This window comes from Oryctolagus cuniculus, chromosome 2 (genome assembly GCF_051225735.1).
Source record: "Oryctolagus cuniculus isolate XC-2025 breed Fujian yellow rabbit chromosome 2, ASM5122573v1, whole genome shotgun sequence".
Taxonomy (NCBI): domain Eukaryota; kingdom Metazoa; phylum Chordata; class Mammalia; order Lagomorpha; family Leporidae; genus Oryctolagus; species Oryctolagus cuniculus.
The window spans coordinates 175,787,311-175,803,850 of NC_142868.1; the positions used below are offsets into that span (position 1 = coordinate 175,787,311).

A 16,540-nucleotide genomic window follows, 5' to 3' on the forward strand; every position below is an offset into this window, starting at 1 on the left:
CGGGGAAAGAAGAGATTATGGTGGTAGACTCATTACAGGAATTAGACCAGGGCCCGCATTGTGATATAGCAGGTTAAGCCACTGCCTGCAAACTCGCATCTCATGTGAGTGCCAATTCATGTTCCAGCTGCCTTATTTCAGCTCCAGATCTCTGCTAAAGTGCCTGGCAAAGCACCGGCAGATGGCCCAAATGCTTGGGCCACTGGCATCACTATGGGTGACCAGGAAGAAGCTCTTAGCTTCCACAAGGCCCAGCCCGGGCTGTTGTAACTATTTAGAGAGTGAACAAAGAGATGGAAGATCTCTTTTTATCTGTAACTCTGCCTTTCAAATAAATCTTACACACAAAAAAAGGAATTAGAGTAAAGGAGTGACATAAGCAGACCTGATAGAATGTGTATTTTTTTTTTTTTTACTTGGAGAGCATAGACTTGTATGAAGACTTTTGCAGATGCGTAAGTAAGTCTTGAACTATGGTTGCAGCACAGGGGATAGGGAAGAGGAAGGTGGTATGAGAGATGATAAAGTCAGGAATATGGGGCTAACAGCACAGCAGGGTAAGCCACTGGTATAATGTTGGCATCCCATGTCAAAGCTTTGTTTTGATTCCTAGCTGCTGCATTTCAGATCCAGCTCCCTGCTCATGTGACTGGGAAAGCAGCAGAGGACAACACAAGTACCTGCGCCCCTGCCACCCATGTGGCAAACCCAGATGGAGTTTTAGGCTCCTGACCAGCCCCAGCCACTGTGTGACCATTTGGAACCAGAAAATGGAAATTTTCTCTCTCTAGCTCTCACTCTCTCTCCCTTTCTCTCTGTCACTCTGCCTTTCAAATAGATATTTTTTAAAAAAGAGAATACACGGGACTTACTGATCAGTTGGAAGATAGTGTTAGTGAAGAAGAGGAAGGAGCCTGTGATCACGTCATGTTTCTTGCTCAGGTGGTTAATCAAGTGAAGAAATAGAAAAAGGAGCTACTCTGGTGGTAGGAGAAAGTTTAGAGAACCATAAGTTTAAGAGTATGCATGGGGGCTGCTGCTGTGGTGTAGCATGTAAAGCTGCCACCTGCAGTGCCAGCATCCTATATAGATGCCAGTTCGAGTCCTGGATGCTCCACTTCCGATCCAGCTCTGTGCTTTGGCCTGGGAAAGCAGTAGAAGATGGCCCAAGTCCTTGGGCCCCAGCACCTGCATAGGAGAACCAGAAGAAGTTCCTGGCTCCTGACTTTGGATCCGCGTAGCTCTGGCTGTTGCACCCAGTTGGGGAGTGAGCCAGTCAATGGAAGACCTCTACCTCCCTCTCTCTCTCTCTCTCTCTCTCTCTCTCTCTGCGTGTAACTCTTAACTTTCAAATAAATACATCTTTTTTAAAAAAAGAATATGTATGAACTACTTAGTTATTTTTAAAATATTTAATTTGTGTATTTTAAAGGCAGAGTTGCAGAGAGACAGAGAAAGAGGTCTTCCATCTGTTGGTTCACTCCTCCAAATGGCCTCAAGGGTCAGGGCTGGGCCAGGCTGAAGACAAGAGCTTCCTCCGGGTCTCTCACATGCGTGCAGGGGCCCAAGGACTTGGCTCATCCTTTTCAGCATTCCCAGGGGCATTAGTAAGGAGCTGGATCAGAAGTGGATTGGCTAGGACTGCAGGTGGCGGCTTTACCTGCTATGCCACAATGCCGGCCCCTTAGTTATTCTCTACCACATAAGGACCCAGTACTCAGAATAGAGTTCTGAATTGGAAGTATAGCATAGCAATCAACAATGCATGGCATGATAATTTTTTTAAAGATTTATTTATTTATTTGAAAGAGTTACACACAGAGAAGAGAGGCAGAGGCAGAGAGAGAGAGAGGGGAAAAGTCTTCCATCTGCTGGTTCACTCCCCAGTTGGCCGCAACGGCCAGAACTGTGCTCATCCGAAGCCAGAAGCCAGGAGTTTCTTCTGGGTCTCCCACACAGGTGCAATCTACTGCTTTTCCAGGCCATAGCAGAGAGCTGGATGGGAAGCTGAGCAGCCGGGTCTCGAACTGGTGCCCATATGGGATGCCTGCACTTCAGGCCAGGGTGTTAACCCGCTGCACCACAGTGCCAGCCCCTGGCATGGTAACTATATCTATGGTGAGCATGGGTGAGATTGTCCAGGTAGTGTGTGCTGAGTGAGCAAAGAGCACCAGCAATTATACTCCCCAATTGCTTCAATGGATGGGCCTTGATATGGCTGAAGCCTTGAGCCTGGAACTCAACACAGGTCTCTTGTGGGGAGTAGGAACACAACTCTTTGATCCTGCATGTTAGCAGGAAGCTAGAGTTAGGTGCAGAACCAAGCCTCAAACCGAGGCATTCTGAGATGGGAGGCAGGCATCCCAAGTGGCATCATAACCATTAGGCCAAATGCCTTCCTCTCTTTTTGTTTAAACTGCTTGAAATTTATCAGATAACCTGAGCTTCGAGCTTGTTTTCTTGAAATTTGTTACCTTTTCTAACATTTCTGCTGCTCTATTCTCTCTCCTCTCTTTCTTTAAAAAATTGTTTTCTTTTTAATTTGAGAGGCAGAGTGACAAATAGAACTTTTACCTGGGGCTTATTCCCCAAATGCCTGCAATGGCTGAGGCTGGGCTGGGGCCAGACCCTGCTGTTGGGAACTGAATTCAGGTCTGGCATGTGAGTGGAAGAGACCCAAGTACTGGAGCCATTACTTGCTGCCTCCTAGGGTCTGCTTTGAGGGAAGCTGGAATTCAGACCCACGCACTCCAATATTTGAGGGGAGCATCTTCTTTCTTTCTTTCTTTCTTTGAAAGGCAGAGTTACAGAGAGAGGAGGAGAGACAGAGAGATTGATCTTCCATCTGTTGGTTCACTCCCCAAATGGCTGCAATAGCCAGGGCTGGGCCAAGCCAAAGCCAGGAGCCAAGATCTTCTTCCAGGCCTCCTATGTGGGTGCAGGGACCCAAGGACTTGGGCCATCTGCTGCTGCTTTCCTAGGCTCATTAGCAGGAAGCTGGTTCGGAAGTGGAGTACCCAGGTCTTGAACCAGCACCCATATGGGATGCTGGCATCACAGGCAGAGGTTTAACCTGCCACGCCACACCACCAGCCCTTTATGGGGACATCTTAACCATGGGGCCCACTGCCTGCCTCTCTCCTCTCCTTCTGAAACTCTAATTAGACAGACAACACTAATAGGTAGTACTTACAGCTAACAATTTCAGGCACTATGGAAAAGGGTTTACATTAATTAATTTATTTAATTATTTTTATTTATTTAATCCTCATGATGACCTCATGGAGTAGGTACTGTTATTTTTCCCACCTAACAAATAAGAACCATAGTGAAGAAAAGAAACTTAATCACTTGCCAAAGATCACAAATATACTAAATGGTAGAACTAGGACATGTACCCAGGTAATCTGATCCTAGAGTCCAAACCACAATGCTATACAACCACGTTGTTCTTTGCTATTCTTAAGAGTTTGTTATTCCCTTTTTGATGCATTAAGTTTTCTGTTTTGGGATCCCTCCATCACAGGCACTGGCTCTACCTGTTAGGCCACAATGCCAGCCCCTTAAGTTTTCTTGTTTGTTTTGTGTTTTGGGGGTGGTGGCTGTTGTGGTTTTTTGGCTGTGTACAATTTAATGACACCAGCACCATCAACCTGCAGTAGTCACAATCAAATGTAAAAAAGTTTTTCTGAATATCATTGCACCAGTGCTGCTGCACTCCCTAACTCTTCTGTCCATGAGAATATTCTCCTAATGAAGTGTTTATACCATTTTTCTAATCCTGCCATTGGAGAGTAGTATATATTCAGACTTTGATTCTTTCTGCTGGAATCCTGTTTGAGAAACGCATGTCCACTTCTGTTTCTTTAAATAAAAGGTTTGTTGACTTTCAAGGAGTGGTCCACATGCTGCATTTAATTTGCTAATCTCACATTCATGTTGAAGTATGAAGAGGGCTAGTGTACTCAGACTAAGCAACTAATATAATATTCATTGCAACCACCTCAAACCCAAGTGGGAAACGTATGGCTTGTTTGGTTTTGTTCTTACGTATTTAACTTTTTTTCTTTTCTTTTTTTTTTAAAGATTTATTTACTTATTTGAAAGTAAGAGTTACACAGAGAAAAGAGGCAGAGACAGAGACAGAGAGAGAGAGAGAGAGAGGTCTTCCATCCGCTGGTTTACTCCCTAATTGGCCGCAACGGCCGGAGCTGCGCCAATCCGAAACCAGGAGCCAAGAGCTTCTTCCAGGTCTGCCACACGGGTGCAGAGGCCCAAGGCCTTGAGCTATCTTCTACTGCTTTCCCAGGCCATAGCAGAGAGCTGGACTGGAAGTAGAGCAGCTGTGTCTTGAACTGGCACCCATATGGGATGCCAGCCCCTCAGGCCAGGGCATTAACCTGCTGTGCCACAGCACCGACCCCTTTTTTCTTTTTCTTAAATAAATATATACTTATTGGAGGAAACAAAAATGAGAAATAACCTATTGCCTATATTGATAACTGCTTTTAACTTCCTGCCATAAATCCTTAAAAATTATTTTACTAAGCATTTTACATATACACTGTCTTCTTCTTTTAATTTTTATTTTATTTTTTTGTTTTATTTGATGCAGAGTTAGATAGTGAGAGAGAGAAAGAGAGAGATAGAGTGAAAGGTCTTCCTTCCGTTGGTTCACCCCCCAAATGGCCACTACAGCTGGTGCACTGTGTCGATTCAAAGCCAGGAGCCATGTGCTTCCTCCTGGTATCCCACACGGTGCAGGGCCCAAGCACTTGGGCCATCCTCCACTGCACTCCCAGGCCACAGCAAAGAGCTGGCCTGGAAGAGGAACAACCGGGACAGAATCCGGCACCCCAACCGGGACTAGAACCCGGAGTGCCAGCACTGCAGGCAGAGGATTAGCCTAGTGAGCTGCAGCGCCAGCCTACACTGTCTCCTTTCAAACAGATTATTCTGTAACATTGGAATTTCCCAATATCACATATATCTTCCTGCAACATTGTAAATATTGCCCTTTGTTTCATTTAATAAGAATATTACATTTTATTAAAACTGACTCTTTGGAACTAGCATTGAGGGGCATGTTAATCCACTGCTTGCAATGCTGGCATCCCATATTGGAGTGCTGGTTCAAGTCCAAGCTGCTCTGCTTCCAATCTAGCTTCCTGGTAATATGCCTGGGAAAGCAATAGAAGATGGGTCAAGTGTTTGGGCCCCTGCCATCTACATGGTAAGATCAGAGGGAGTCCTTGGCTCATGGCTTCAGTCTGGCCCAGCATCAGCTGTTGCAGCCTTTTGGGGAGTGAACAGGTAGATGGAAGTTAATTTCTCTCTCTCTCCCTCTCTCCCCCTCTCTCCCCCTCTCTCCCTCTCTCTCCCCCTCTCTCCCCCTCTCTCCCTCTCTCTTCCTCTCTCTCCCCTTCTCTCCCTCTCTCTCCCTCTCTCTGTCACTCCTCTGCCTTTCAAATAGATAAATAAATCTTTTCTTTTAAAAAATTGACTCTTACACATTAAGGTTTCTTTCCAAACTTTTATAGTTATAAATAATACCATATGTATCATTCTACATATGCATGTATGTGTCCTTAGGATAAGATTTTTAAAGAGGAATACCTAAAGTCAAAGAGGGTACAAACGTTTAAGGTTTTTAAACACATATTGCTGATTTGTAATCCAAGAGGAAGCAACAAGTTATACACATATTGGTGGACTTTACGCCTACTTCTTTCCCTATTCTGAATCATGGTGTTTTTTTTTTTAAATGTCAATTTCACATGTGATGCATATTTTATTGTTTCCTTTTCAATTTTATCAATTCAATATCCTCTTACATTACAATACTTCAAAACACTTGGAAACTAGACAGAATCTAAGGAGTGAATGGGTGTAGGCATTTGGCTTGGCAGTTAAGACACCAGTGATGGGCCGGTGCTGTGGTGTGGTCAGTAAAGCCACCACCTCCAGTGCTGACATCCCAGATGGGTGCTGGTTTGAGTTTGGCTGCTCAGTCTGTAGCTATGCCTCTCAATTAAATAAATTAATCTTAAAACAAAAAAAGGTAAGTAAACCCAAGACCGTGTTCAATTGCCATTGTACTTGGCACCCAGACAGTAACTCTGGAAAAATTGAATTGAAAGCTCCCTGAAATTATTTAAGCACACTGTGATATCACTATATAAGGAATAACATGTCATACTACTGCTAATTCATTCTTTTAAAAAATATTTATTTGAACGGCAGAGTTACAGAAAGGCAGAGGCAGAGAGAGAAGTCTTCCATCCACTGGTTCACTCCCCAGATGGCCACAACAGCTGGAGCTGGCTTGATCTGAAGCTAGGAACCAGGAGCTTAATTTCAGGCCTTCCACGTAGGTGCAGGCGCTCAAGGACTTGGACCATCTTCCATTGCTTTCCACGGCCATAGCAGAGAGCTGGTAGTACACTCTCCTTGTGGGAAACACAGCTGGATTTCTGGACTCCTTACTTTGGCCTGGGTTAGCTCTGGCTGTTGTGGGCATGTGCGAAGTGCATCAATAGATGGAACATCTCTCTCTGCCTTTCAAATGAAGTGAAAATAAATAAAAAATTTTTTAAAGAAGTTTCTGAGAAAATGGAATTAAAAGGCAAGTCTTGGGGCTGACTCTATGGCACAGCAGGTTAACAACCTGGTCTGAAGTGCTGGCATCCCATATGGGTGCGGGTTTGAGTCCCAGCTACTCCTCTTGCCATCCAGTTCTCTGCTATAGCCTGGGAAAACAGTAGAAGATGGCCCAAGTCCTTGGGCCCCTGCACCCGCGTGGGAGACATGGAAGAAGCTCCTGGCTCCTGGTTTCAGATAGGCGTAGCTCTGGCTGTTAAGACCATCTGGGGAGTGAACCAGCGGATGGAAGACTTCTCTTTCTCTTTGCCTCTCCTCTATCTCTGTGTAACTCTGACTTTCAAATAAATAAATAAATAAATCTTAAAAAAAAAGAGGCAAGTCTTAGTCAATTTGGTACAGTCAATTTGGTACAAAAAATTTGGCCAAGGCCTGGAAAAGTAGTAGAAGATGTCCCAGGTTCTTGGGCCCCTGTGCCTGAGTGGGAGACCCAGAAGAAGCTCCTGGCTCCTGGCTCCAGATGGGTGCAGCTCCGGCCATTGCAGCCAATTGGGGAGTGAATCAGTGGATGAAAGACCTCTCTCTCTCTTTGCATCTCCTTCTCTATCTGTATAACTCTGATTTTCAAATAAATAAAATAAATGTTTTTAAAAAACTTTTTTTGAAATCCTCACATAATTTTTTCTAATATGCATTTTCCATGAGCTTTTTGAAGACTGTGTGTGTGTGTCTCTGTGTGTGTGTGTGTGTGTGTGTGTGTGTGTGTGTGTGTGGAGAGAGAGAGAGAGAGAGAGAGAGAGAGAGAGAGAGGAGAGGAGAGGAGAGTGAGAGCAAGTTAGGACAACAGACACAATGTACCCTTACTTTCTGAGGAGGCAGTCAAGAAAGTTTGACCTTCCTTAATTAAGACACACTGAGAAGTTACTCAACAGGGTTTGGCCCAATAACTTCCCCTGTCTCTGGATGTAAGGGCAAGAGGACTAGCAAAACTCCAGAACTCCAGAACAATTGTCAGAGCATCTAGGGAGAAAAGATTTGTGGCATTTCCCCCGGCTCCTCATTAAACTGAGAATGAAAAGCATTGAGTATTTACAAAAGCTTCAAGTCACAGAACAGTCAGCCCTCTTGGTGCTTCCCCATACCATCTCCTGCGATGGCTGTCACAATCCTGGGCAAGGTGGGCAACCACTATTTTACTGCTAAGAAGCTTAAATGGGGGCCAGCATTGTGGCAAAGTGGGTTAGCCCTTGCTTGTGATGCCAGCGTCCCATTTGAGTGGTGGTTCAAGTCCCAGCTGCTCCACTTCCAATTCACCTCCCTGCTAATATACCTGGGAAGGCAGTGGAAGATGGTCCAAGTGCTTGGGCCCCTGCCACCCATGTAGGAGACCAGGATGAAGCTCCTGGCTCCTGGCTTCAGCCTGGCCCAGCCCTGGCCCAGCCCTGGCCATTGTGGCCATTTAGGGAGTGAGCCAGCAAGCTCTTTAATCTGCTAGCTTATTCTGCAAATGGCCTCAATACCAGGGCTAGTCCAGGCTGAAGCCAGGAGCCTGCAACTCATCTAGATCTTCTATGTGGGTAGCAGGGACCCAATTTCCAAGCACCATCTTCCACTGCTTCCCTAGGTGCATTAGCAGGGAGCTGGATCAGAAGCAGAGAAGCTAGGATTTGGAGCAGCATTCCAATATGGGGTGCTAGGATTGCAGGTGGTGTCTTAACCCATTACGCCACAACACTGGCCTCTTGGATTCAGATCTTTTGACTGAAGCCTATGCATTTCCAATGTGCTTATACTCTCAGGATAATAAGGGGTGGGAGAGACAAGGACAAAAGGCAAAAGGGACAGGGACAAAGCTTTTGGAACCCACCCAGGCTGCCAAAGTTTCAGGTTAGTTATATTTTCTAAATGCATTGAAAACATGACTGTGCACCTGTTTGCAAGGGGAACTGGAGAGCCAGTGTGAGGTATGTGCTTGAATGAGGATGGATATAAATGTATTTCTTTTACCATGATGCAATACTATACTAGTCTCCTAAGAGTGCTGCAACAACATACTGCAAACTGCATGGCTTAAAGCAACAAAAATTCATTTCTCTCCCAGTTCTGGAGGCTGCAAGTCCAAAGGCCCTATCAGCCAGCTGAAGTCAAAGTGTCTGCAGGCCACACTCTCCCTGGAGGCTCCAGGGGAGAATCTACTCCTTCCCTCTTCCAGCTTCCTGTGGTACCCACCATCCTTGGCTCATGGCTACCTCACCCTAGTCTCTACCTTAGTGGTCACACTGCCTTCTCCTCTCCTATCTGTTGCAAATGTCACTGTCTGTCTATATCTCTAAAAATATTTTATTTATTTGAAAGGTAGAATTACAGAGAGGCAGAGAGAGAGAGAGAGAGAGGTCTTCCAACCACTGATTCACTCCCCAGACAGCTGCGATGGCCAGAGCTGGGCCGATCCGAAGCCAGGAGCCAAGAGCTTTTTCAGGTCTCCTACATGAGCACAGGGACCCAAGGACTTGGGCCATTTTCTACTGCTTTCCCAGGCCACAGCAGAGAGCTGGACTGGAAGTGAAGCAACCGGGTCTTGAACCAGTGCCCACAGGGGATGCCAGCACTGCAGCAGGCAGCTTTACCCACTGCACCAGAGCACCAGCCTCTCTGCCTCTCTGCCTCTCTCTTATAAGAGCAGTTGTGACTATGATAATCCTGAATAATCTAGGATTAGCTTCCCAGTTTAAGATCCTTAACATAAGGCATCTGGAAAACACAGTTTTCAGGCTAGGACCTGACATATTTGGGGGCAGGGCATTATTCAGCCTATTACAACCACATTTCTTTCTACATCATTTTGTTATTACAAAAATACTAGGTATTTGCCATAGAAAATTAGAATCTATAGGAGTGGGCATTAACCCCAGGGGTTAAGATGTTCACATCTCATATTAGAGTACCTGGGTTTAGTTTTCATCTCAGGCTTCAAATTCCAGCTTCCTGTCAATGCAGACTCTGGGACACTGTAGATGTTGGCTCAAGTGATGGGATCCTTGCCTGCCATGTGAGAGATCCAGATTGCATTCCTGGCTCTTGGCCCCGACCTCAATCAAGTCCCTACTGTTGCAGGCATTTTGGGAGTGAACCAGTGAATGGAAGCTTTCTCTCTCCCTCTCTCTCGCCTCTCAAAATAAAAAACTGTGTTGCAAGAAAATTAGAGGGGCAGGCATTGTGGTGCAATGACTTAAACCACCACTTGGGACTTGTGCTCCCATTCCAATCCAGTTTCCTTTACATATACATCCTGGGAAGCAGCAGACGATGGCTCAAGTATTTGAATCCCTGCCACCTCGAGCAAGACCCAGACTGAGTCACCAGCTCCTGGCCCAGCTCTGGCTGGTGTGGACATTTGAGAAGTGAACCGGCAGATGGAAGATCTCTGTCTCTGTCACTCTGCCTTTCAAATAAATACATAAGCACTTGAAAATACCATACACAGACAAGCAAGAGAAGCAGGCTTCAAATGACTCACTCTTCTACTCTGCAGAGAGAAGCACCATTACTGCTTTGGTGGGGAACTTTGCAGCTTGTTCTCCGGAACATACACTGACCTAAAGCTTTCATAACATTTTAAAAATCCAACTGATGGCACCACGCTTGATCTCACTTCAGAGAAGCCCACCCCACAAGTTAGAATGCACTAATGATACTCCCTAGAAAACCCAGAAAGCAGAAATTTATTTGGGGAAAGGTGTAAATATTCCCCTATGTCAGATAGGTTGTCAGCACATGTTTTTAGAAATAAGAAGTTACATAATGTAAAAAAGTTCCTGGTAGTTTGTGCAAAAATTGAGGAAAGGATATGCAAGAATATCATTCTCAAGAGAAGCTCATAGATTTCTCAATTCTTGGAGCTGTGTATAAACTGGCTTCCTGGAGTCTGTGACCACAAATGTTGACTGCGTCTGTGTCAGCAAGAACCTCGCTGTTTGCTTGCAGGAGGGAGGCCCCAGGCATCAGCCACACCATGGACTGGTATTGGAGATCTGTTTGCTCTGTGCTAACCTTGCATGGAACCCTGGGAACTGAGAATACACACAATTCCTGAAAGTCCTCTGGAATTCAAGTTCTAAGAGGTAAGCATGGGGACCAGCACTGCGGCATAGTAGGTTAACCCTCCACCTAAGGTGCTGGCGTCCCGTATGGGAGCCAGTTCATGCCCTGGCTGCTCCTCTTCCAATCCAGCTCTGTGCTATGGCCTGAGAATGCAGCAGAAGATGGCCTAAGTGCTTGGGCCCTGGCACCCAAGTGGGAGTCCTGGAAGAAATTCCTGGCTCTCGACTTCAGATCAGCCCAGCTCTAGCCATTGAGGCCATCTGGGGAGTGAATCAGCAGATGGAAGACCTCTCTCTTTCTGTCTCTCCCTCTGTCTGTAACTCTGCCTCTCAAATAAATAAATAAATCTTAAAAAAAAAAAATGGCCGGCGCTGCTGCTCAATAGGCTAATCCTCCACCTAGCGGCGCCGGCACACCGGGTTCTAGTCCCGGGTGGGGCACCGGATTCTGTCCCGGTTGCCCCTCTTCCAGGCCAGCTCTCTGCTGTGGCCCGGGAGTGCAGTGGAGGATGGCCCAAGTCCTTGGGCCCTGTACCCCATGGGAGACCAGGATAAGTACCTGGCTCCTGCCATCGGATCAGCGCAGTGCGCTGGCTGCGGTGGCCATTGGAGGGTGAACCAACAGCAAAGGAAGACCTTTCTCTCTGTCTCTCTCTCTCACTGTCCACTCTGCCTGTCAAAAATAAAAAAATAAAATAAAAATAAAAAAAAGAGGTAAACATGACCTTGACCGCAGTAGCAATACGCCTTAACCAAGCAAATTGGTTCATTTTATGTCTTGCTCCCTTCTTCCATTCTCTATCATAAAAATACATATTGAATTTTCAAAACACTTTGTTTCATTTTTATTTATTTATTTTTCAATCCTTCCTGGTGCCTGGCCATCCTCTGCTGCATCCCAGATTCATTTGTAGGGAACTAGAGCAGAAGCAGAGGAGCTGAGACTCCAACCCGCACTCTGACTGTAAGGCCGTCACAAAATACATCAAACACCAGAGTAAGGGAGAGGGTTTATTAGGGGAAACCTGACAGACTGGAGGGAAGGGGCGAAGAAGGAAGAGAGAACAGGAGAAAGAGCAAGAGAGAGAGAGAGAGGTGGAGAGGGTGGAGGAGAGAGAGAGAGAGATCAGGAGGAGAGAAAGAGAGCCTCTTTGTTTTGTTTCATTTTTAAGCTGTAGAATAACTCAACAGCAATAGGCGCCGTATGTTGTGAATGAACAGGAAACAACTGCGTCACTGCTTCTCCGGGGGGATTTCTAGTCCGACAGCTTCAGGCTCAGGACCTGCTTCTTTCCTGGTAACTTCTGCCTCCTCTCATCTTCCATTTCTGAGGTGGTGGTGAAGAGGGAGGGATGGAGACAGACAGAGACAGAGAAACAAACTGGTTCACTCCAAATGCCCACAACATCCAGGGCTAGGCCAGGTCAAAGCCAGGAGGCTGGAATTCCATCGGGTCTTCCACATGGGTGGTGGGTGTTGTCTGCGAAGGTGTGTGACAGCAGGAAGCCAACTCAGAAATGGAGAAGCTGGGACTCAAACCAGGTACTCCAATATGGAATGAGAGAGTCCCAAGCGGTGATGTAGCCACTGTGCTAAGTGCCTGCCCCCCTCAAAAGTGATTCTTAGTATGCTTTTTTTTTTTTAAGATTTATTTATATATTTGAAAGTCAGAGTTACACAGAGAGAAAAGGAGAGGCAGAGAGGGAGGGAGAGGGGGAGGGGGAGGGGGAGGGGGAGGGAGAGGGAGAGGGGGAGGGGGAGGGGGAGGGAGAGGGGTCTTCCATTTGATGGTTCACTCCCCAATTGGCCGTAATGGCCGGAGTTGTGCCTATCCAAAGCCAGGATCCAGGAGCTTCTTCTGGGTCTCCCACATGGGTGCAGGGGCCCAAGGCCTTGGGCCATCTTCTATTGTTTTCCCAGGCCATTGGAGAGAGCTGGATCAGAAGTGGAGCAGCTGGGACTCGAACTGGCACCCATATGGGATGCCAGCACTGCAGGCGGCGGCTTTACCTGCTACCCAACAGCACCGCACCCACCCCCCAACTATGCTCTGTAAAAAAAAAAAAAAAACAACCCTGTTCAATGGTTCCTCTTTTTGTGTGTTTTCCAGATCTACAGGAACACCAGGCCTCACTGTGAAACAGAAAGCAAATGAAACAGATTGAAAATCTTCAATCTGTGTAGAAGAGGGCAGCTGGGGCCGGCGCGCGGTTCACTAGGTTAATCCTCCGCCTAGCGGCGCCAGCACACCAGGTTCTAGTCCCGGTTGGGGCGCCGGATTCTGTCCCGGTTGCCCCTCTTCCAGGCCAGCTCTCTGCTGTGGCCAGGGAGTGCAGTGGAGGATGGCCCAGGTGCTTGGGCCCTGCACCCCATGAGAGACCAGGAAAAGCACCTGGCTCCTGGCTCCTGCCATCGGATCAGCGCGGTGCGCCGGCCGTGGCGGCCATTGGAGGGTGAACCAACGGCAAAGGAAGACCTTTCTCTCTGTCTCTCTCTCACTGTCCACTCTGCCTGTCAAAAAAAAAAAAAAAAAAAAAAAGAAGAGGGCAGCTGGATTGCTCAGCCAGGTGCTGTGGCAAGAGAGAATGGGATTTTGAGATTTTGGAGCCAAATATTAAAATTTGAGTTTACATTCACTTAAAGCTGTGCCTGCGAGGTATAGAAGTTATATAAGAATGTATAGAGGTATAGAAGTTATAGAAGAATGCAGTTTGGCATGGCTGGGTTTGCCATCTCTCTCTTTGCCATTTACCATCTCTCTCTCTCTCTCAAATAAATAATAATAAAACTAATTTGGGGCTGGCGTTGGGCTACATGAAGCTTAGCTACCTCCCGAGATGCCAGCATCCCCTATTAGAGGCGCAGTTCTAGTCCCAACCGCTCCGCTTCTGATCCAGCTTCCTGCTAATGAACCTGGGAAGGCAGCAGAAGATGGCCCAGATGCTTGGGCCCCCGCCACCCATGTTGGAGACCAGGATGGAGTTTCTGGCTCCTGGCACAGACCTGGCTATTGTGGCCATTTGGGCTGTGAACCAGCAGATAGAAGATCTCTCTCTCTCTCTGCCTTTCAGTAAATTAAAAAACCTTTACAAAAACTAATTTGAAAATTAGGACATAAAAATTTTCACATAATATTAAACAAAAACAAAATATATAATTGTTGGTGGGGCCAGCGCTGTGGCACAGTGGGTTAACGCCCTGGCCTGAAGAGCCACAGTGCTGGCCCCTCTTTATTTTTTTAAAGATCTATTTCTTTACTTGAAAGGCAGAGTTATGGGGTCGGCACTGTGGCATAGTGGGTAAGGCCACTGCCTGTAGTGCCAGCATCCCATATGGGCGCCAGTTCGAGTCCTGACTGCTCCACTTCCCATCCAGCTCTCTGCTATGGCCTGGGAAAGCAGTAGAAGATGGCCCATGTCCTTGAGCCCCTGCACCCGCGTGGGAGACCTGGAAGAAGCTCCTGGCTCCTGGCTTGGGATCGGCACAGCTCTGGCCGTTGTGGTCATCTGGGGAGTGAACCAGCAGATGGAAGACCTCTCTCTCTCTCTCTCTCTGCCTCTCCTCTCTTTTTGTAACTCTTTCAAATAAATAAATCTTTAAAAAATATATATATATATAATTGTTGGCATACATTTTATGTGAAAATAGTGGCTTTTATAAAGCCATTCTATACTGGCAACTTGCATATATGAGATGAGTGACAATTTAAAAATTATGACATTTAAAATATTTTTATAATTAATAATTATGTATAGTACAGAGAAACAATAGTGCTCATAATTTCTCTATGGAAGTTATAATTTTTTAATGTCGTCAGTGAATTAGTTTTAGCATGAAGGAGAAATTTCATTTTCTGATGGTAGATACGGTTTCACAGCAGGAACAGTCACAGCAAAACTGCTCTGGCTGTGAGTGTCACATTATCCCCAGGTGGTAATTTTCCAAGGAGATGGTAAAATTAAAAAGATTGGAGCCAAATAAAGCAATTCTGAGAGGGTTTCTTTTTGGATGGGAGAGACTATGGTAAAAGAATATTCCTAGTTCTTTATTTAGAATAGCCCCAAACCATAAACAAACCCAATAGCCATTAGCAGGAGAATGGATTTATTTATCGTAGAGTATTCATGCAATGGCATACTACTCAGTGGTATAATGGTAGTAGTACTCATACAGCAATAGTGTGGATGACTGTCACAGACATCGTGGTGAGCGAAAGAAGCAGGACACAAGCATACATTTGGTTCTATTTATATGAAGTTCTAGAACAGGCTAAACTAATTTATGACGAAAAAAATGAGGACAATGAGCAATTGACCTTAAGGATATAGTAGAAACAGGATGGCATTGGAGGGGGCATGGATATTTTCTAAGGAGAGGGCAATGTTTTATGTCTTGGTTGGTTTTTGAAGTGTGAGCATTTTCCAAAACTCACCCAAGAATATGGTTAAGATCTAAGCTTTCACTGTATATTAATGTTTCCTAAAAAAAGAGTAATAACTCAATATTGAATTCTAGTTAATAATGTGGATGTAAAAGTGTAAGTCTGAAACTTATGTTGAATGTACAAAAAATTTAAGTAAAGTAGACTGATGAATGGATAGAAAGGTAATTGGACTGATACATGATAAAGTGATTATAGTAAAATGTCAACTGCAGAATCTAGCTAATAGGGTTTCTTTGCACAATTCTTTTAACCCTTCTGTGTGTTTGAGAATTTTCAGAATAAAATCTTAAGGGACAAAACACACGAATTCCCAGAGCAACCCCTTCCACATAACCAGACCCACTCATGTAGCTTCCCTCCTTCTGGTGGTTTTAATTCTCTTCCCGTTTTCCTCTCTTCCCCTTCATGTCTCTGAGTCAGGCTCTGTGCCTTCATCCTGGTGCAGGGGTTGTGCAGGTGTGTGGGGGCTGAGGCAGAGCATAATCTGGTTCCTTTGGTTCAGGGGTGCACACAGAGCCATTGCAATTTCTGGGCTCCCCGCTTTTCAGCAGACTTTAGAACGGGCAGAAGCGCAAGAAAGCTGTTTCTCACATCATGTTGGAGGTTGAAATGCCAGGGGTATGGCTGGAAGTAGGAATCTATTTCTTATCTTGTAGCATCCCTTTGAACATCACTCCCAGCTGCTCACAGGACACAGGGCACGTGCCTCACCCTAGCATTCGAGGCTCCCCACGGCTCTTCCATGTGTGCCTTGGCAGCATCACACCTTTGTATCTCTGCAGTTACTCCTGCTCCTGTCTCCAGAGCTTGGCTCATCCTCTTCCTCTTCTCACCTCCACTCTACCACAGCCAAACCACCTGCCTCACCCACATGCTTCGCTTTCTCCACGGAAACATCCCCCCACCAACTGCTCTTTCCCGGAACAACTGGACAGGGTTTATCCTCTGCACCATTCACACACACACATACACACACATACACACATACAAACACATACATACACACAGGCTTCTGCAGAAAGTTCACAGAAAAATGGAATGAAAAGAAAATGCATATTTCCACAAACTTCTGCAAGTACCCTCGTTTGTGTTTGTGTGCATGTGTGTGTGGTGTACAAGGTTAAAATAAATGCATGTACGATTTTCAAAAATATAAATAGGCACAAAAAGTAGGTTAAGCTCATCTTCAACACCACCTTCCCCTTGTCAGCATCTCTGTCTCAACCCGACACCCACTGCTTCCCTGTCAAGGGTCTCCCTGGCCGGCATCAAGTCTTGGAGGAAAGCCAACTTGTAAATTAACCACCTTCAAGGGCTAGTGACTACCCATGAGTAGATGCAAGTCTGGGAGATTATAGCATGTAGCCATCCCACCCCCACCCACCACACTGTGCAT

General features: G+C 45.9%; 2 protein-coding genes across 2 annotated transcripts in view; both read left to right on the forward strand.

Annotated features, from left to right (window-relative positions):
* Positions 1–16,540, forward strand: part of MEMO1 (mediator of cell motility 1) — a 652,780-nt gene that overhangs the window by 312,652 nt on the left and 323,588 nt on the right. The gene's annotated exons all lie outside the window — the stretch shown is intronic.
* NLRC4 (NLR family CARD domain containing 4) overlaps positions 1–16,540 on the forward strand; it is a 52,730-nt gene that overhangs the window by 538 nt on the left and 35,652 nt on the right. Inside the window, 1 exon segment of the mRNA XM_089327069.1 lies at positions 484–557. Coding sequence (XP_089183195.1) covers positions 484–557 — 74 coding nt within the window.